We start from the raw sequence: 21,940 nt of genomic DNA, 5'->3' as shown, positions 1-21,940 counted from the left end.
AAAAGTGTCTGAGCGCGCCGCGGCCCCTCACACGGGCGGGGAAAGCGGCGGAGGGCGCTCGGGGCCGGCGCAGCCGGACAGCGGCCGTGGAGACGCTCCAGCCGCGCCGCTTCTCGCACCTTCCCCTCCCTTTGCTTACCGGCTTCAAAAGTTTTGTCCGGGGAGCGTCGGCGGTGCGGGCCGGGGCGGCCGCCATGGGCTCGGGCGGGGTGAGCGCGGAGCGGCGCTGAGGGCGCTGAGGGAGCCGCGCTGAGGGCGCGGAGCGATGGCGCGGGCGGCGCGCGCACAGAGCTAACGGTGAGGAGCCCCGCAGCCCCGGGCCCGGCGGGACGCAGTGAGGAGCCCCGCAGCCCCGGGCCCGGCGGGACGCGGTGAGGGGCCCGGCGGGACGCGGCCCGGAGCCCCGCAGCCCCTCGGCATGGCGCGGGCGGCCCGGCTGCTGCTCGGAGCGCTGCTCTGCGGAGGTAAGCGGCGCGGAGAGAGCGGAGCGGGCACCAGTTGATCTTGTCAGCCGTGTGAACTGAGCTGCCCCTTCCTCCTCTTCCCCCTGCCTTTTCCTTTCAGTCCTGCCGCTGCTTCTCTCTGCTGCTTTCTCTCTCGCCGGGTGTGTGAATGGTGGGAAAACCTTGCGGGATTGCCTGTTTCTCCTCTTAGACAAACGCAAAGTTTACTTGCTGTCCTTAACAATGATGATTTTACACATGCTTGTTAATTAGTGCGTTGTGTTAAAGGAGCGCCTCTGTGGGAGGGGGTGTCCCAGCGCCAGCTTGGAGCGGAATTTGGGCAGCGGTGAAAGCTCCAGGAGCGGCACGGTGACAGTGTTTGGGAATAGCGTCCTTTAAATTCTATTGGAATTGTGCGCTGTTGGGCCCGGAGCCTGGATGGAAGAGCTGTCACCTGGGTTGGACAAGATGCTTGTTATCTTGATTAAAGGGACAGCTGAGGAACAGGTTTGGCTTAGCAGAGAGGTCATTTGAATGATCTGCTGGTTTTTCTCATCTCTGAACTTGTGTGATGAGAGAGTTCCTTTGACAAAGGCACATCTCTTCTGAAGTGGCTCAGGGATGCGGACGGTGCATGCTCCCAAGGGACATTTCTGTGCAGAATCGTAGGTGACTGCCGTGTCTCAACACTTCTTGTTTTCTTGCTCAGACGAAACATGATGGTTGTGAATGCTTTTATTAAACCATGCCCTGCTCCCCGTCTGGGTTGGGAGGGTGTGGAAACTTCCTAAGCTATCTGCAATGCCTGCTGTTGTTGCCATTCCTAGGAATAAAAACATAATTTTGCCCTTTATCCTGCTGGTATTAGTGGTGCTCTTTGACTGTCGTAAGAAGATTACTGCTAAAAGACTCTTCATTGTTTAGCTCGGTCCAGCCCTGCCAACCTCTCTCCCAGGGCAGTTGATTGTGGAGGCAGCCGTGAGAGATACGGAAATGTCTCAAGGGTGAAGCAAGAGCGGAATCAGGAGCAATTCATAAAAGGACTTTTCCCACCCCATTCGGCAGGGAAAACAAAGTACTCGGCAGAAAATTGCATGGCCTCTTAATGCCGGTCATTTCAACATGCGTTAAAATTAATGGACAGCCCAGTGACTTGACACGCGATGTGAAGAGCCTAAAGTGCAGGTTTCTGTTCTGATTGCTGTAGCCTGGAGGGGACAATTAGATCAGCCTCGTGCTCACCTTCAGAGACTGCATGGGATGAAGGTTTGTGAAGGGGGCCTGGCGAGGTGTGGGGCTGCTTTGATGGTCACCAGCGCATCCATCCTCTGCAATGAGCTGTTGGTAGGCTGAGTTAGGCACCACTGTATGGGCGCTCCTCTAGGAATGTATTTGTACAAGAGAAATAGGTTATGATTCTTCATGAAGGCAGCAGAAAGTGCTACAGGGAGAGTTCATAAACAACCCAACTCCTAGAGCCCTGCTGGACCTGGCTCAGCCATGCAGGAGTGGTGCCCCAGCCAGGCACTGCCAGCAGCTGCTGCTGGGGCTCCGGGGCTCTGCTGTGCCGGAGGAAAATACAAAATATTGCTTTCCTTCAGGGAAGAGAAGCAGAGGTTCTGAGCGGGGAATTGGCCCGGGCATTGTTGGGCACTGTATGATTTAGAAAAGAGCCACTTAATTAAACTTATTAAATAAAGTGTTTGTATAGTTTCCTGTGGCGCCTTAATGAGCGTTTCATTTGCGCTCCCCTCGTGTATTTGCACTCTCTTTGTTGGCGTGTGAGGATAGTGATTGTTCTTGAGAGCTAAAGTCCAACTAAATGAAAGTCACTTTATAGCTCGCAAGCAAAAACGTTTGTAAATGTGCTGAGAAACTTACTGTTATAGACAAGTTGTCGTTTGCTATTTAAAGAGCCATATTTACTTCTCTAAACTCATTAGCATCTCCTATCAGGCTTGAATTTCTAAGAAAATTCTCACGAAATGTTGCCTTAGGCCTCAGTGCGCCATTATGCCGGGGTTATTATTTGGCCAATAATGTTAATTCATTCAATCTCAAGAAAGAAGCTTGGCATTTAATTTAAGCCATGCCTCTAGTCAGACCAGGATGTATAAAAGTCAGCGTGCAAAAGTGCTCTTGCATTTAGGTGCAAGCACATGTTTTACATACCAATTATTGGATGGCTGCTCCTTAGGTGGAAAGGATGTGTGTGAAATTGTATTTACATAAGTAAATCCCAAGTGTATATATATTCCTTTCAGGAAATGACCTCTTTTCAGCAAAGTGCTAATGCATGTGCTTAAGCCCCTTTATAGCCTATAGGAGGTATTCATGAGCTTGAAGGAAGATTATTTATTTATTTTAATAGCTTTTCTGAGGCAGGGCGAAATGTGAACACACATGTCCAGATTTACTTCATTTTGTAATGGACAGATAAGTGGGGATCTTCATTTTCCTATTAGCAGTGAGCTAGAACAAAAACAGAAACTGCAAGTACACTGAGCCCTAAAGAAGCGTTTAAGGGTGCCCAGCTAGAGAACTGATTTGTTTGCACAAGCATCTGTAAGTGCAGGAAAGTGTTGAACAGGAGCAGCTGCTCAAGGTGCGTGGGGTTAGCAGGATTTCAGGTACAGAAGCAGTGTTTGAGCCCAAATGCAAACACAGCTGTGCATCCATAGGTTGGCACAGCACCTGCCCGGGTTCTGCTCTGCCCTTCTGCATCCCACAACCCTGCAGTACGCCCTTGGTTTTGTTACACTGCAGTGGACACTGTGTGAGGCTCTTTACTTTGAATATTGTATCATTCTGATTGTAAATTAATCAAGCAGCGAGGGTTTTTTGTATCTTATTTTGGAAGTTCAGTAGCGTGGCACACCCTACTGTTATGGAAAAGTTCGTAAATTTCCTTTTTCTCAATTTCATCACGTTAGTGCTAGCCAAGAGCACAGCAGGAGCTTGCATTATGTTAAATTATAGCTGCGTGGAGTTTTTATAAGTGGCTGATCTCTCTTCTGGATAGAACCCTTTCAAAATGGAGATGGTGCTATTAATATTCCACTTTACTTTGTTTTCATATTTGGTAGTAGATCAAAGTTTATTAGACACTGTACTTACCTAGTAAAACACCCAGCAGTTGTACTGTAAATGGCTGTTCAAAGCTGCTTCTAAGTGCATGACTGTGATATAAAATATCATCCCTGTAATCGCTTTTCTAATGCATAAATGTGTGTCTGCCTCTTCAATTGCAGAACTAAATATCTGTGTAAAATTAAGTACTAAACAGCACAATGTTATGTTTTCTTAAATGGCCAAATGTTAGTAAGCATTGAGAATTCTATTCATCGGGATGAAGGGATGGGGTTTTATTGTGAATTGGGATTTAGTTCCGTGTTTTTAAACTCTAATGACAAAGCAGAAGCTCAGCACTACTGAAAAGGTGGCTTGTAAAGGAATAGCCAGAAATTCTGAATATTGGCAAATTTGTCAAAAGTGTTGGAATACAAACTTTCCTGATTAGAGTTTCCAAGGGAAAGCCCCTCTGCAGTAAATCTTTCAGAGCTTTTGTTCCCAGGTGTGGTTAAGGTTGTGTCTATCTAAGACAATTAAGTGACAAAAAAGTAAATTCAAGCTTGCAATCTTCAGGGTGTGACCATGCCATTAGAGAGGTATCAGGGATTTCTGTGCGGAATCCCAGTTTTCTCCAGGGCTTTGGTAAATTTGTTTATTTACTCATAAGCTGCATGCAAGTTTGTGCTGCCACAGCGAGATTTTGGCAGTGGTTCATATCTGGCAGGCTCCACTAGATGTGTCCCAGCTACTCCCAGAGAGACAAAAAGCATATTATGATAAAAGATGTAAAATGGCAACAAGTTGAGAGAACTGGGGTGTAAAGACAGTAATGGAAAACCATCCAACAGGGATGTTAAAAAGGTGAACTGAGGATGCTGGGGAAAGCAAATGCATGTTTTGGGTGGCTTCCAGTCACACCTGTCCATCAGGCTGGAGGAGACATTCCCTGTGCAGCAGGGAGAGTGACTGCACAGAGGAGATGGGCTTGGTGTAAGGGAGGTGTGAGCAGGGATTGTACCTGCTCTCTGCTGCCAGGATCACCACTGCCTTGCTGGTTTTGGCAATCATTTTTCTCTCTGTCTCTTACCCACCATGATTGCCACTTTGTGAAAGACTCGACCCTGGTTTGGCCACCTTGTCCAGTGGGACTTTTTGGTTTGTTTATAACCTAAACAGTCCAGATAAAAGTACAGGCAATATTTTGGGATGCTGTAAGGTGCTAGCTTAAGGTATTTGGCTGAAATTTCACTTGCCTGTCCTTCATAGTCATTAGCAATAACTTTCTGGCCAGCAAAGTTGTTTTTGTCTAGTTCAAACTCTTGTCCTGACTTGCTCTTAGAGGCCTGAGTCCTTTATATTTTATTCAGCCTTCCTTACAGACTCAGTACCCTGGCAAAACAGTTTCACAGTGTTCAGCTCTTCAAGCAGTTGTACTGTTTTGTGTTCTGTGGACTGGCTCAGGCTCTAGTGACAGATGTGACCCCTTTGAAACAGGGACGGACAAATGGTGCATTCAAAGTTCATAGCTTCTGCAGTCTCCTCACTCAGAGGTATCTGCTAAAAGCCTGCGGATGCATCTCGCTCTGGAAATCATTTCAGCCCAGCAGTGCCTGTGTTTTAGTTAGCAAATGGAAATACTCTCTCTTTATCTATTTGTTCACATTTTTTGGGTCAATACACAGCCTCAGGTCAGCATTTTTCTTTTCAGCTGTATCTAGTGAAATGACCTAGTGAGTGTACTCTTCTATTTTCCTTGCTAGTCTAAAGCATATTAATCTGTAGAGCTTGGATTCCATAAACAAAGTGTCATCCCCATCACTAAAATTACTGGCAGCTTTGCAGCCCTGGTCAATTAAGTGAACTTTTCGTTAGGGGAGTACGTTGGGACTAAGTGGTTCTTTCCCATTACACTTAAGAAATGTGCTAATGTCTTCCTGTGTCAGCCTGACATCTTGGGTCAGTACCTTTGTGCTTGCAGACAGCCTTTGCTGGCACCTGTTTTGCTTGCATAACAGAGACCATGCGAGTTGTAGTGCCACTGTCATTAGCAAAAGCTTGCACTTAACAACTGTGCAGTTTCAGCAGCTTGACAGATGTGGGCAGCCAGACAAGTCCCCTTAAGTGGACACTTTTATTGTACATTGCTGCAAGAATTGAACCTGATTTTGCCGTCCACTGGTGCTACAAGTGGCATGGGTGAGGTCAATTTACTTTGATGATTCTCTGTTTTTGGTGAACTGTTACACATAAAGTGACCATTTTGCCTTCAAGTGGATGCATTAGATATAAATGACAGATATTTTGTTAATGTTTTTCTGTAATATTGTATTGCTGTTACAAAAACGAGCTGTGATGAAAAGCTTTGTCATTCCAAACAACTTCTGAAAAGCATTGTAACTTCATGTAACCATTTAATTTTTCCCTCTGATTGAGAGTGAAAGTTAACTTTTGAAATGTTCATTTCTGTCCTTGTGAAATTTCCATTTTCTAACCAGTTGTATTGCCTGAGGGTGCTGTTCCTTACCAGCCTGAGCCAATGGAAATTGATGCTGCCAGGTTTCTGCCCTCTCCCAAACTGAGCTACCCTCTTTTTGTGTGCCAACCCTGGCATGCCTCTGATTCCCCTGGAAACTGCTTCAGGGGAGATAAAGCACATAAAATACACTTTTTTATTAAAAAAACAAAAAATAAAAAAGGGTGAGTTTGTATCACCTTGGGATCAACTTACTGCTTGAATCAGCAAGAAGGGGGAGGGAGAGCAGGGCTGGGCTGGGTCCTGCAGCCCTGCAGTTGCAGTGGTATGGCTTTAATTTATCCCTGGGACACTCCAGGCAAAAAAGGGATTGTTCTGGGAGTTGCTTACATCATATATCCAGTGCAGGATATTAAACACTGAGAGGTTAGAGAACATGAGAGGCACTCTGTGAACGATGCAGCTTTGATTTCTCTGTTGGGTGGAGTTTTTTCTCATTTTGCTGGTTCTGTATCGTGTTGAACAAATAAAAGTGAGGCTTACATTAATATACTGCCATTTCCTCATGCAGGTAGAATGTGCTTTTTGATGCTTAAGATAAAACTGTTTTCCTGAGCTCAAACCAAACACACACCATCACCACCCCCACAACAAACAAGAAAATCCCCAAACTGAGTTTCTTGCACTATTATTTCAAACAGGATTAACAGCACTACTTCTATTAGCATTGTCATTAGGAGAGTTTGGTTTTAGTTTGTTATAAATTCCCCAACCATTAACTGTTTCAGCTAAAGGATCCTGTGCCAAGCATCTGCCTCAGATTGAATCAGTTTTTTTCTTTTCCAGAACTTCAGCCAAGAATTCAGTGGTTTACAAGAACAGAGCTCATGGAGGGGGGCAGGGGGGTAGAAACTCTGGATTTTCCTTTGTTTAAAAATAGTTGCTGACCTCTTGTTTGGGAAGCATTGATACCCTGATGAAACGTGCCAGGAGGACACTTGGGAGATTGCTGAGGAAACAGTCCGTGGGTGATTTGATGGGATGTCAAGTTAGCAGTGTTGGAAAGGATAATTTTGCTTACGACAGGGAAAGAGTGGATGTGTCCTTAGAGCTACAACCCACGGAGATTGCTGTGCCCTGGGCATTGCCTGCCAGGGTGAGCCCTGCCCTCCCGGCAGCTCTGGGTGCTCTGTGCACAGTCTGAGCTGGGCTGTGCCAGGGCAGTGCCCATCCTGGTGTGCTCCATGCTCTCAGGATGCTGTCCTGGAGGAGCAGAGCAGCACAGGTGGGCCCAGACCTTCTGTGGTGTCTCCTGCTCCAGTGCCCTTGTAGCCAGGGGAACCTCCCTTGGTGGACACGGAGTCAGGCCCTGCTGCTTTGGGACTTGATTACCAGTTTCAGTTCCTGCTGTCTGAGCTGAATTCCCCAGTCAGTCATCGTGCAAGGCCATCAGACTCGTGTGGGGACTGAAGCCTGACTGGTGGCCTGTGTTTGCTGGGCTGCTGAGGCATGTTTGATTCATGCAACTCCTTTCCAGCCATGCTGGGTTGGTGCTGTGGGTGTGCTGGTGCAGACAGCAATTACGCCTTATCCATCTTTTTTCTTTTAAATCGTTTTTTCATGACTTGAAGTGGTGCTTTTTTTACTTTCTAATTTCATATCTCTCTGGAAACAGCCAGAATGTTTGATTTTTGCACTGTGGAATCAAATGACCTCTCGCTCTGCTGGCATGAAATAAAGAGTAGCAAATAGAATAAATAACTACTGTGGGGAAGTTAATATAGTATTGACTTCTGAATACCTGATAATTTTCACTGATCAGAACCTGGGGGAAGAGAGAGATGGAATTTGGCTGCCCCTTAGTGAGGGGTAGGTACCTACTTATGAATAATATTGCCCTAAAAACTCATGAGGGTTTCAATTTTGCTACAGATTTATGTAAAATCTTGTAGAGCATTGATTTGTATTACAGCTTTGTCATGCTTCATAGTATACTTTGTTATTCCTTGCATTCCCACATTTTTAATGATGGGGCTTTCTCTATCTCTGCTCTTTTGGTGGGATGTGAGCTTGGACGTTTCATGGCTGCAGGTGTGCAGCATTGAGCTGTTTGGATGGAGAAGATGCACCTCTTTGTGCACAGCTGTAATTTTTATTTAGACTCGACTCATACAGCAGAAGGTGGTACAAGAAAGGGCCCCTCGTTTTTTGGGCAGTGTCTGTGCTGTGAGATGCTCCTTGGGTGACTTTGTGTGTGACAGGCTTTGGCACCAGTAGCCAAGGAGTGTAAACCCTCTGCCTCACCTGAGTGAAAAGCCTCTGCCTCCTGGAAAAGCTGATGTGACGCTGTGTGAGCTTGGGATCCCTCTTGACTGGGTCTCTCAGCAGGTCCATCCTGCTGTGTCTTCAAATCTTTGTCTTTCAGATGGCCTTACTTTTACAGTTAAAAATAAGGAGTTGTGTTTTATTTGGCAGAGTGACTAATTGCTATATTTTCAATCTTTAATAGGTGCTCAAAAACCAGTGTTTTATGACAGATGTTACTGAGCTCTTACTGTATCAAAAGTCTTTGTACTTCTCTTTTTCATAATTACATCCTTGATGATTCTGGAAAGAAATCTACTGAAGGAATTCAGGAATAGGGAACTCTCTTCCCCGTCTATGTGTTGAACATGCTCCCCTGTCATTCCATCACAGTAGAAGAGGGAAGAGCAAGCAATTCCAAGTGGTGTTCCCTATTTTCTGTAATTCTCTCCCCAGCTGTATGTGCAGATGTGAATGCTGAGGTCACCTGTCAGATTTCATTTGTTCATCTGGAAAATAGAAATGGCTGCAGCACTTGATTATCTTTTGTTATCATAATGTGGATAGGAAAATTTTTTACTTTGGGGTAAATTGCAAGTTCTTTTTACAACAGTACCTGCAGCTGACTGGAGAGCACTGTGAATTATTGCTGTTCCATTTTTACTGAGGAATAACCCCAGTCTGATAAAAGATCAGGATCACATGATAGTGCTCAACAATTCACTGCAGGTGCCCATTAGTTACATTTTCATATTGATTCCATAAGCTGATGTGTTGTGCTTTGGAATGTCAGCAAGCTGCTAAAAGGAATTTTTCCAATTGTATGCGACATAATGGAATTAGAATCTTCTCCTTTTTCCTTTGGAGTGTCACCAGGAGTCTGCAGATAAAAGGGTGGTGCTGACTGGTCTTGAAAGACAGATGTGGAAACACCTATGGTGCAAGGTCCATCTGGAAGGCCTTTATTGCATTATAGCTTCATTCAAAGAGGCACAGATTCGTCTGTTGCCTTGGCTATTTCACGGATTAAAGTTGGATATCGCTCTAGTTGAGGCTCAAAGCTTCACAAGTCCTCAAAGCTTCAGGCTTCCATTGAACTTTAGTCTTGGTTTTGAAAATTCATTTAGAATTAAATTAGCTGTAGCGATGAAACTGTGGCACTTTAATAGGAATCATCAGATGACATTTAAACATGATCCTGTAGTGCAGTCATGTCAGAGCTGGTTTGAGGTAAAAAAATCATGCCTTTAGGCAATATTGTTCAGGAAAGTCACAAAATGCAAATGGTTCCTTTGAACAGAGCTTACATTGATTTGTTTTTGTTTTGAGAAGAGGAAAAGGATCCACCTTTGTCAGTTGCTGAGATGTGTCAATTGGAATTGAATCCACAGTTCTGAATGCCTCTAAGATTTGGATCCTGATCTAGACCCTGAATTGCCTCTCTCAGCTTTATAGAGCAAATCAATTCAGCAGTGCTTCCAAGCCCATTTAGACTTCAGCAATATTCTGATCTTTTTGTGCTTTGTGCCTCTTGCACCTCTTCCCTTCTTTTTCCCTTTAGTAAGGGTGTGTCAGATTGCAGCCATGGCCCTCCAGGGCTTGTTAGTTTCTCTTGACTTTTGCTAGTTCATTATTTTATGACTTTTCTAAAATTAAAGATGAGATTTTAGTGTTAGAACCTGTACATGAAGACCTGCCAAGGCACTGGCACAAGCTGTTGGCTGGCAGAGTTTATTTATCTAACAAGTCATGGTTGCTTGGTAAATGCCTTCAGCCCACCTTGTTTTCCATGCAATTTCCCTTCCAGTGAACAAAGCTGGATTTGATGTGTCATTCATTCATAGTGTTACTCACAGACAGTTAATAGTTTACAAAGATTTCTTCTCCCCCTAGCATTTATGTATTCCTTTGTTGGAAGAGGGGAAAGTTCAGGATGTCAGGTATCATTTGGCACAGCCAGACCGTGTCAGAGTTGAAGTGATTTTGGAAATTTCTCTCTTTTAGTGATAATTATTCTCTTTAGAAGTGGTAGGTGCAGTTCAAATAGAACTATTTCATTATCCTTCATAAGAGGATGTTTGAAACAATCTGAGCCCATTTGTTCAGCTTATTAAAGGGCATTTAATGCAAATTATTTGGCTGTTACAAGTAGGGGTATTTTAAATGCATTTGTCCATGATCATTTATTTGGTTTTCACCTCTAAAGAAATAAAATGTAACCAGAATTTTCCTTGCTCTGCCCTGTGTCACGCAGTAGCCTGGCACAGTTTCTGGATGCAGAGGGAAGCTGTTTTGGTGGAATTTTGCTCTGGAGTTTATCAGCACAGCAGTTGCCCATGTCATCATGACTTTATCAAATAATAGTTCCTGTGCTGGTTTCTGGCTTCACCCGATGCTGAGAGCTCCTGAATGTCAGTGCTGTCTCCAGCTGACACAGGGGCGATACCCAGGGAGGGTGGAAGGAAGCACAGCATTTTCACTGCTGGACTGGAGACTTTGGGCAATTTGGTTCTTACTGGGAACTGGGGCTTAAAACTCAGTTTTGGTTCAATGTACTGGCCCAGGTTATTGTTACTGGTGCTCAAGGGAATGGCCTTTGCTCAGGAGGGTGATTTGAGTTCCCAAATGCAGATATCTGATTTAGAGGGAGGAGATTTACTCTCGGGGCTGCACCTGGAAGTGTTTTCTGTGTCCTGGGCTGGTGGGAACAATTTAATTGTGCACAGGTGTTGGTAACGACAGAGCTGCAATCACAGGTGAACTTTATTAAACCAATTATTTCCCAGTGAGCGTGAGGGCCTGGAGCTCCTGGTGAGTGGGCAGCAGGTTTTGGGAATCCATCCCTTTTTTTACAGACTTGTAGCTAAAGTTAAGATCCTGAACTGCTCTCTGCTCCAGTGACCACAGAGGAGTAAGGAGTGCTTCCAGAGGATGATTCACACTGATGGCATGTTTTGACTCCCATGGAAAGGACCTTTCTTCTTCCATCTACAGAGTAAGTTTGTATTTCTGGCCATCAAATGGGGGTGAAAATCTCCCTTTTCTGCTACCTGTGCTCTGTTTTGTGCATTTGGTTATCCAAATATTACTCTAATAAGTTATCCAACCTTCTTAGGAAACAAGGTGGGAGTTGCTAGCCTCTGCTTTTGTTAAATTTCTGTTTGTTATTGAGGGAATAGATTTGTATTTATATTGAAATTTACTATACTAAAACGGCACACAAGTAAATAGCACTTTACATAAGTACAGAATATACAGACCCCCACCTCAACCCCCCTTTTATCATTTTTAATTTGTCACACCACATTGCAGGTTTTACCTCCCTTGACTGCAAATGAAATCACACAGTGTGAGCTTTTGGGAAACTGTTTGGAGGAACAGAAAATGCAAACCACATGGTACATTCCCCATGTGAAGATTTAGTGGAGAAATCTATTTTCTTTGGGAAAACAAACTCCACTGGGTTTACTAAGTGACATTTCAAAGCAGTTGGAGATGAAAGGACTGTGGTCTAATTCATTGCATATGTGATATTTCCTGGTGGATAGGTGTTATGTTGAGAAAGAAGCCAGGGAAGTGCTGTAAAACTGAGGGGGTTTTGGTCTGAATTGAGTTTAAAAATGAGTCTAATCCCATTTTTCTATCTAAAAAGTGTCAGATAGCAGTGATCAGAGTGTGACAGAGTAACTGTGCAACACTTTGCACTGTGATACTTTTAAAATGGGACTGTCTCGAGCTCAAGCAGTTTTAGCTGAGGTTTTTCCTGCTGTTTTCTGACTGATTCAGAAGAGTCTCTGTGAAGTGGCTCAGTTGTTCCTGAGAACAAAGGCAGCTGGAGAATCCTGAGTTCTAGCCAGCCAGAACCATTTCCAGGAGCAGCACTAGTTGGGTTAAATCCTGTGATTCTCACTTTTGGAGGCAAAGATAGATGGTGTTTTCCTTAATCTCTCTTTCTGAAGTGATGATGATGTATGAATGCTAGCATTCATTTTTACTAAGTAAGATTCATGACTGCAGATAACTCCTGCAAACACGTCCCTGCATTACAAAAAGGTACATAAAAAGGGGGATGAAAATATTTTGAAGCTTTTGGTCTAATTCCACAAAAAACCTCTTCAAAGTCGCCAGACTTCTTGAGTCAGAAAATTTGGTTTATTCTGCTCTTAGTGCAGAATTGAGGTGGTGCAGCAGCATTATTCTGGAATCCTGTCTTTGGGGAGAAGCTGCCTGTGGATGGCAGAGCTGCAGGTGGGTTTTGCTGGGTTTGCTCCTCTCTGTGAGCCATGGTGGGCCCAGTGTGCAGGGGGAGAGCAGCAGAGCTCCCAGAGCCTCCTTCTCCAGGGAGGAGGAAGCACTCAGGGCACACCAAGGGTTAAGGAACAGGTGCTTATCCACAGGCCTGCTGTCTCATTTTGCACTCAGGATGGATAGCTTCCTGGGAAAAAATCCCAGTTTTTGGGCTGAAGGAGCGTATTGTCTGCAGGCTGGGGCTCTGTTTGCTCCAGGAGCTGGAGGTGTGGGGCTGAGCTGAGCTCTGGAGCAGCTCTGGGAATCAGTGGTGGGGCTGAGCTGAGCTCTGCACACTCAGTCTGGGGGAAGAATCCCAGAACACATCCCTAACAGCCCTTCAAAGAGCACAGCCTTGTCCTGAGCCTCTGGAGCAGCTCTGGGAATCGGTGGTGGGGCTGTCCCTGCTCTGCACACTCAGTCTTGGGGCAGCATCCTAGAACATGTCCCTAACAGCCCTTCAAAGAGCACAGCCTCGTTCTTAGGAGCCCCATGCAAGCCACAGAAGGAAGATAGGCGGGGGATAGCTGGTTCTAGGCATCTTATATTTCCTCTCTGCAATTCCCCTTGGTGTTCAGGACTCCCTTTTCTGAATCCTTCTGTTACCTTCCCTTGCTGTAGCCAGACGTGCTGGGTAAGTTTGCAGGTTAACTTGTGTCTCATGAGGAGCAGAGACTGTAGGAGGACAAAGAAGTTTAGTAACACTCTGGGGAATTATTTTCCTGCTGCACAGCACTATGCTGGGGGGAAAAAGGCACATTTCTGTTCTGCTTTGATTTTTTTTTTTTTAATAGCTGTCCCCAATGTATGCAGGAGATTTGATCAGAACTTGCACTAATAGTGAGTCCTTCAGAAAATCAGGCCACAGGTTTTCTAATTAGGCATCTGTATTAGCAGATGCTTCTAAGAGTGTAGCTGCTAATTTTGCTGTGCTGCACTTCAGCCTTTTAAAATCGTGGAAAATTCTGTTCAAGCAAAAGGCTGTGTAAGTAAATGTAATAATATTTCTGAAGTGTGCTGTGTAGTACCATGATAAGCTGCCTAAAAAGTTTATCAGAATGTTCATAATTCAGTGCAACACTTGAATATTGTGTCTTGAATGACTGCACGGGGTTATACATAATGATAAAGAAATGGTGAGCAGCTGTCTGTTCTGTCAGCCTCGCTCACAAGTACTCTGGAAGAAATAAATTGTCATTAAAGGCTGGATCTTAATGCATATGTATGTGGGGATGAATTAAGTTTAAGTCTGGATTTCCTTATTACTTTTTTAGTGCTTTCCTTGGCAAACTCAACATTCTTTTTTTGTGAAGGAACCTTCTGGCTCATTGTAGGCTATTCCTGCTGCTTTTAATATCCTTTGAGATTGATTCATGAAGTGCCAACATCTTGAGCTGTGGAAAAAGGGTAAGAATCCTAAAGAAAGACCCTGGATACACGAGAATAAATTTGAACTCAGACTCTTTCTGTGCCACTTTGATCTGAAAGAGACATCTTGTGATTCAAAGGAGCTTTGCTGTTAACTAAGACCATGAATTTAGTCAGTTCCATTTTGATTAAAAACTGATAGCATTAGCAAAATATATAAAAACAACATCTGGTTCAAGTTTACTGGAGTGATACTTTAGAAAATGAAAAGAGCTATGTCTGGTAGTTGAGTGTGTCTGTATGTGATAACTGCTTGGAGGGAAAACTCTCTGTGGCTGGGGGAGCTCGAGAGCATTTTTATATGGTGGTGTTCAGTGATTATTGTGCTGGTTTGCACAGGATGGGTTGGGCTGTGTCCCCGTCCCTGGCTGAGAGCTCAGCACAGACAGGGAAGTTGTGAGGAAACAAAGAACAGGAAGGGGAGGATGGAATCCATCGTGGAAGGGTGTTGGGATCCCTGGCAGACCTGGAGGAGGAGGTGGAGGACCCAAGTGCAGACAGCTTAGAACTGGGCATGCTTTGAAAATTCACCAACAACCAGGGCATGGGAAGGAAAACCTGTGGCTTGTTGACTTCTTTGGGTCTCTGAGCAGAGGGCATGAAAAAAACAATGTCAAAGCAAGATTTTCCTATAAATTAATCAAGTGGCCCCTCTGACTTGCTCTGAGCAGTGTTGGAGGAGCTGCCATTCCCTTTCTGCACACTCCATGCAGAAGAGATATTTTTCCCCCACCAGAATTCAGATGTTGAAGAATCCCCTAAAAGCTCTTTGCAGCTGTCAGGGAGTGAGGATTCAACACCTTGCAGAAAAGGCTGAGCATGTTGAAGGTCAGGAATGGTACTGACCTGTATGGTTGAGAAAAATACTACGAGAACCTCCCCCAGTTTTTAATCTGATGCATTTTTTAGGTTTGAATTTAATGTTTTTCTAGGCTTCAACCACAAAAGTCAGAATTTCTTTAAGATCTTTATAAATATTCCCGCTAATAAGCTATTGACAGTGAAGCTGAGAAAATCCACTTACAGATTTTTTGAGTGTCGTGGTTAATGCTTTGAGAATTATGTTGTCCATTGTATGAAGTTCCTTACAGTCAGCTTACAGAATGAAACTTTATTTGAATGTCAAGTGGTAATTTCCTTTAGCAAGTAGCAGAAATAGGCTTAAGACACTCCATTAATTAATTTATTTTAAAGGAAGGGAAATACTAAATGTTTAGAGACAAAGAAAAAAAGAAGTGTCCTCTTTTAAAGTCTCAGAAGTCTGTTCAATGGCTCTAGAGTTCCTTGATACTTCCTAGAGTGCCTGTCAGTGCCTTACCTGATGATATTTTCATCTGTTTACTGACACATCACCCTGAACTATAGTGCAGGATATTCCTTAGCTGATAAATCAAACTTTTATCCTCCTATCCTTCTTGCAAGAGGGTTTACTTGAAAGAAAAGTAAATATTTTGTAGTTTCTTTTTACAGTGTGAGCGGAGCTGTTATTTGTAGTTCTGAGGGCTTTCTTCTGGGACCTGTTTTGGTTTCCTCAGGAAATGTACCTTATTCTTTTTCCTCCTTTAAATGCCGTATATTAAAAAAATCTAAAGAAATGGTGGTGTTCAAATAATGGTAACTGAGAACAGCAATCTTTGGTTTAGACAGCCCAGCAGAGCAGTCTGTGTTTCAGAAACCTTCCTTTAATAAGCAGAAGTGGCCTGGAGGGTTTCTGTGAAGTTGAAGTGGTGTGATAGCAGGGAGATGGGATAAAACCCAGGCTGAAATGCAGGTTTTTAATGCAGCTCTGGGATAAAACCCAGGCTGAAATGCAGGTTTTTAATGCAGCTCTGGGATAAAACCCAGGCTGAAATGCAGGTTTTTAATGCAGCCCTGTGTGCTGCTGCTGCAGCAGGGACCTGGCTGAGGGGCTGTGCTGCTCCCCAGCCCTGCACACCCAGCTCCACCTGGCTCTGGATGCAAACCCACCTATTCCATGCCAGGGCAGCAGCTGCAGGTTTGGGTTCTGGCCAGATCGTCCTTGACAGGACAGAGCTGGTTTTGTACTTTGTGTTTTGGATGTGGCCATTATGTTGGCCAGGCTCCCACAATAAATTATTTTTATGTGCCTAATTCATCCTCGATGAAAAAGAGCAATCCATTAAGGATTCTGCACTGTTATGTGTTCTCGTGGTGTATGACATCAGTAGAATGCCACAAGTTAATTACATTCTTAATTACAGCTTTGTATTGAATTAGGGTTGTATTATCCATAGAATAATTGAAAACCTGCTGAGATCATGTCTGGTAACATCTAATTGTATCCCATGATTTTTTCCCCTAAACTTTAAATAAAAACTGGCATTTCGTTTAGCATGGTTTTAATTAATTGACATGAGAAATGTAATTAGAGCTGAGGCAATAGACCAGCTATCTTAAAAAAATCACACTCAGAAATCAATGATATTTTGGGGAACCATTTACAGTTTCCAGAGCAGGCTCTATTCTCCTGCATTTCTGGAGAAACCCTGAGCAGGCACTATTGAAGAGAGGAGTTGCTGCTATCAGAAGAGAAGAGAGATTTGAATGTTCAGAGACATTTCAGTGCTCTTTCAACTTGAGGAAACTTGATCTGCTTGCAGCTTCAGGAAACCTCAGAACAGCCCAGGAGGAGCAGGGGGATGGAATGATGCTCCCAAGGGCTGAGGAGGACAGGGCACGGCTGGTTGTACCAGCAGCAGCAGAGCAGCCTGGTGTCCTGAAAGGCAGGGGGTTGTTTTCCAGCTTTTATTGACTGCAGTGGAATTACCTTCTGCCTTACCTTTCACCTCGGCATCAGGGAGAGCTGCCTGTGAGCTGGGCTGGTTCCCTTCCTGCCTTTGAGTTTGTTTGGAAGCTGCTTTGCCTCCCAGCGTCCAAAGAGCACTGCTTCAGGTAACAGGGAAAACTTGATTTCCTCTTCTCTTTCTTTCTGCGCTTTGCTTTAGCAGATTTCCAGGCTGTGGGTAGCTGACTTAGACCCTGGTGTGAGAACAATGGTCAGGTACTTGGCCAAAACACTGGGCATTTTTTCTCCTCTTTGATAAAAATCTTGTCTGGGATCTTAAAGAAAATTCACTGGACTTTAAAGAAGTCATCTGAGAAGGAAATGCAGCTGAACAGTGTGTTCAGAGTCAGAATTTCTGAGCCTGACTTCTAATCAGAAGCTTTGGCTCTGTCCTTCGTTTTCACTTTCCTTTTGTAGGAGACTCGGAAATTGTTTGGGTTTGTTTTGTTTAACAAATTATGATTTTTTTCTATTGCTGTTTTTCCACAGAGACAAAGCTTTTCATTTAAATCCACCTACAACAAAGCTTTAATTCCAGGGTGAAGAACAATGTCCTTTGGCTGTTTGCAGAAAGATTTGTTTCAGGACATGCAGTTATTTCCTGTGTACAACCTGACTTAGAAGTTTTTCTGTTTGATATCTCTGAAATTAATATTCACTATTCAGACCTGCCTATACATAAATCTGCATCTGCTTTGTCTCTGAAGGGAGAGCGCGTGCAGGGGTGGCAGTGCTGTGTGGGAGCAGGTCTGAGAGATCTCGCTGTGCTTGGACACCAGCAGAAAGCCCTGGGTACATCAACTGAAAGCTGGCTGGCAGCCATAGCACACAGAATGGAGGGAATGTTTGCCTAAAAGACTGGATTGTGTCAGGCGTGACTAAGCAGGAATTTCAGCTAAAATGCGTTAGCAAATTGAATGCTCGGAGCAAAATAAGAACGTTCGTGTTCTTATCTTTGTTCACTTGAGACCGGGTTTGATTTTTAATATAAAACATCAATGGAGGGAGGGAGAGGAAGTTCTGCGGAGTGTTCCTTGATTTTTAGGAATGCTGCTGGAGGTGACTGCTGACTACTTTGCCATGGCTCTGTTTACATTCCTTGTGGAATATGCGTGCCCTTTACTCGCCTGTGGCTCGTGGGGCACTGGGCTGTCAGTCAGGCAGTAAAATACTTTAATTACCCCCATGCACCAGACAGGGCAGAGAGAAAGGGTGGGAAGGGATGAAAGGAGCTCACTTCAAGCTTACTTTCTGACTGTCAGAAGAATGATAAACTGTAAGTTCTGGCTATTATTATCCCTCTTTTCTCCAGGAAGGGCATTCCTGATGGAAAGAGGTGTTGGGGTGGATGTGCTCTGTAGGTCTTGAGGGTATGGGAATGGCCACTGCAGAGTGGTGGCTCCATGGACTTTTATCCAGCAGCTCAGATAACCTAGAGCTGAGAGGGGGAGAGATTTTCCCCTCTGCTGCAGGACCATTATGTGTTTGAGAGGCTGTGGTGATATTTTTCTTAACTTTTTCTTTCCCTCAAACTCTTAATTTACTTTTTGGTTTTTTCTTTCTTGATCTCAAAACTGCTTCCTCCCAGGTAGAGATCTTCCACAGGTAAATTGTGCTCACCTGGAATAAATGGGAGCCCCTGTTGCTATAAGGTTTCTGAAAAGCTGTCTCAATTAATTAATAAACAGGTAGGAAACTTTGCTGAAATACATGACCCTGCCTGCTCAATCTCTTTTTTTCTGGCCTGCTGTGTTCTTTGTTCATTACTTTTGTAATGATTATGTATGCAGCTCAATGAGCAAATCACCATATTCATATTTGTCCTCTACTTGGGTTTAGCATGTCAAACACTGCTGTTCTGGCAAGGTTCAGGGAGCTTCTGGAATGGGAGAACAGGGCAGCTGGAGGCTCACAAATTAGTTAAAAGGTAATTCTTCTGCAGCTTTGCTCTACCACTGTATCCCAGTGTTCTTGGGAATAGAGGGAAAAGGGGATTTAGTAATGAAGCAGATAAGGTGTGGTTACAAACAAAAAGGGCTCTGGGAGCTGGAAAGGATTGCCTGGCAGTGAGGGAATGCTCTCAGCACTGCCTAGAGAGAGCAGTCACCATTGTGTCACTGCTTGGAGCTGGGAAATCCTCTGTGCTAGGAATAGCCCTGGAGCAGTGGGGCAGGAGGAGTCAGCTGTGGGAAAAGGTGTCAGAAGCTTCATGCAGAGCTGGTGTGTTGGACTCACATTTCCAGAAAATGTTTCTCTTGTTCCCTGAAGTCAGGGAGAGCATCAGTAGGGACGGTGTTTGTGCACAAACCTTGTGTCAGGCACAGCAAATCCCTCACTCAGACCACATCTGCATCCGGGCTGTTTGCTCTGAAGTGATGCTGGGAAAAGCTTTTGGGGGCAGAAGAGGGATCCAATAGCCTGAACTGCTGAAGTTAGGGAGCTCAGTTTTTCTTGCTGTGCTTTCTGGCAGGTCCCTGTCTCCTGGAGGCTGGAGATTGAGCCCATGGAGCGAGCTGACAGTAACGGGCAGCCGTCTGTCCTCCCATCTCCCCCCAGGATTGCCTAAGCCTCCCGTTTTTCAGTGATAATGCTAAATGAAGTACGGGCTTGGACAGCAGCCAGGTGTCAGCACATGGCAGAAGGTTTTAATTCTGCTTTTAGAAACTAGATAAGTGGTGTGCTAATATAAGCTAATAAAAGCACAACCTCTCTTCTCAGTTGGACAGCTTGAGTGTGAAGATGATCGTGACACTGCCATGTTGTAGGGTTTTGTGTTGGAGCCTGTTAAAGCTCTGATTATTACAGCTGTCTCTGTAACGTGCTGCCTCACTATTATAACATCTATTTGATTATATGCAATGACAGAGCAACCAGATACATTCATTCCCTGGGAGGCTTTTTGTCTCTTGATTATGTGCTTTTTTCACAGTGTGTTTGGAGTCAGGCTCTGCTCAGGATTCATCACTGCTGTCGTCCTTTTCCTCCCCCTCCCAGTCCCAGCCCTGAGAGCCGTGTTTCTGAGCAATCACCAGGTTATTGCATTTAGCTGCTTCCTCTCTGAGAGTCCCCAATTTCTTTGGATGTGCTGGAACTTGTGCCCAGGACGAGCTGATTAGTCTGTGCATTCTGGTGATCACTGCAGACATCTGGTTTCACTGAAGAAATTCAAACCAGAATGCCTCTGAATGCACAAACAGACTGAAATTAGTGTTTTTAACATTAACTGCAGTAGTGCTTTTTAGCCTTTTTCTCTCATTCTCCACAGATTTTAACTCCTTCCACTCTTCAGCAAGTCTGTGCTTGAGTTTGTATACACTCCTCTGTAGAATAGGAGAAAGGCTGCTTTAATATGATGACTTTGAAGTATTTTTTTTAAGATGTGGGATTAATGTAAATTGTTTCAGAGAGACCAGTGAAAAGAAAGTGACCACCTCTCCCACTGTGAGACTGGCTGTGCTGCAGGAGGTGAGCATTTCTCCCGTACAAAATGCCAATTACAGAGGAGCTGGTCATTTGGCACGGAGGAATTTCAGGATGCAAGTCTGGATTTGCAGAGGAGAGTTCTGTTTTCAGTGCATCAGAAAACTGATTCTGCAGTGCTGGATGGGTGCATTCAGAACCTGCAGCTCCTCTGCTGGGGCTGCTGAGGGACCCAGGACAAGCTGTGCCAGCGCGCTCGGACGCGTCTCGATGGCTCCTTTGCCAGACTGCTGTTTGCCAGCTGAATTTAGCATTCTCCTTCCCCTGATCAATGAATAGATTTTTCCCTCAGATCCTCTTTTATTTTTCGGTTTCCTCTGCAGCTTTTTTTCCCCGTGGAAGATGAAATCTGTCACAGGGGCTTAGATTTATTAACTGCTGCCTGAGTCGCTTTGTGTGATGGCAGGGCGGGAGAGGAACTGATTGTATCCTTAGAACTGGCTTAACAGAAAGGCTTTGGATAATGCCGTAGATTTTTAAGATGTTGTGTTGGCTTAAGTGATTAGTGTGAAAGCTTCAAAGAAGACTAAATATTTAAGGCTTTATTCTGCCCTTACTTGTACCCATGCATATCTCTGGATTTTCACATTTGAATGGAAAAGTAATTCTGCATCTCCCTTTCACCCGTTCCCTTTTCACCTCTCCCCCTCACTGCAGAGTTGTGTTCTCCCGTGCAGCAGTTGGTGAGCAGCTGTGGAACACTGCCAGCTGCATGGGAATGGGGGCAGGCAGTGCATCCTGGTGGCACATAGGACATCATCCCTGTCTTCAGCAGTGACTGCTGAGTGCTGCTCCTCTCCTGATCCCATTTGCCATCTGTGGCAGTCTGTAACTAGGAACTGTTCATTCAGTCAAGGTGAGAAGCTCACTCAGCCTGGAATGAACTTTTTACAGTTCTGTCAGGCATGGTGTGTTAGGGAAGGCAGAATTTGGGTGGGAAGGACTGACTTGATCCACTCTGTTCCCTTGGAGTGTCTCATCAGGGCTTTTTACAGTAGCTGAGCTGAGAATTTTGTCTGTGCTAGGTGAGTTCTGGTCATGGCACTGCTCGTCAGCTCCGCTTTCAGAATTGATGCCTGGAGGGCTGTGCAGTGATGCAGCTCTAGGGGAAGTGTGCATTCTTGGTTTGCAGCACCATTGCTGTGTGCTGGGTACCCAGGCTTGCTGCGGCTGGGGGGCACAGCTGGCAAATGCTGCCAGCCCAGATGAGGCATCAGTCATTGCTGGTGCGGGCTGCTGAATTGATCTATAGATGTATTTCCTTTATGGACTCTTGCTCTGGGTGATGTGTAATGGCATCAGGAGTAGCCCAACAGGGCAGATGTTTGCCTTCTGTCACAGACAGCCCTTCCTGATGGGTGTCTCCTGCCCTGGCTGTGTATCCTGCCAGGTCTGGAGGTGTCAGCCCCCCCAGGATTGCTCCTGGAGTTGTTCAGAAGGACTCTGTTGGGCAGACCCGGTGTGAGATGCTTTCCCCAGGAATGGGCTGCTCACACCCATTCAGCTGATGTGTGGGAGGAGTCTCTCAAATGTCACTTGCAAGAAAATTCATCTAGTGACTGTGGCCCTGAGACGGGTTATGAAGTGAGCCTCTGGTTCGCCACGTGTGCTGTGCTGACCTCTGCCAGCCACAGCCAGCAAACAAGG

At 44.8% G+C, this 21,940-nt stretch overlaps 1 protein-coding gene across 1 annotated transcript in view; it reads left to right on the top strand.

The window, feature by feature from the left end:
- The first annotated feature begins 390 nt into the window (after window positions 1-390).
- TMEM132C (transmembrane protein 132C) overlaps window positions 391-21,940 on the top strand; it is a 165,989-nt gene continuing 144,439 nt past the window's right edge. The window contains exon 1 of the mRNA XM_058036794.1: window positions 391-464. Within this exon, the coding sequence (XP_057892777.1) occupies window positions 419-464 (46 nt within the window). The 5' untranslated portion in view covers window positions 391-418. The remainder of the gene's footprint in view (window positions 465-21,940) is intronic.

This window comes from Melospiza georgiana, chromosome 18 (assembly GCF_028018845.1).
Source record: "Melospiza georgiana isolate bMelGeo1 chromosome 18, bMelGeo1.pri, whole genome shotgun sequence".
NCBI classification, from domain to species: domain Eukaryota; kingdom Metazoa; phylum Chordata; class Aves; order Passeriformes; family Passerellidae; genus Melospiza; species Melospiza georgiana.
Note: the sequence above shows the minus strand (reverse complement) of the source record. Positions and strands in the feature narration are given on the sequence as shown.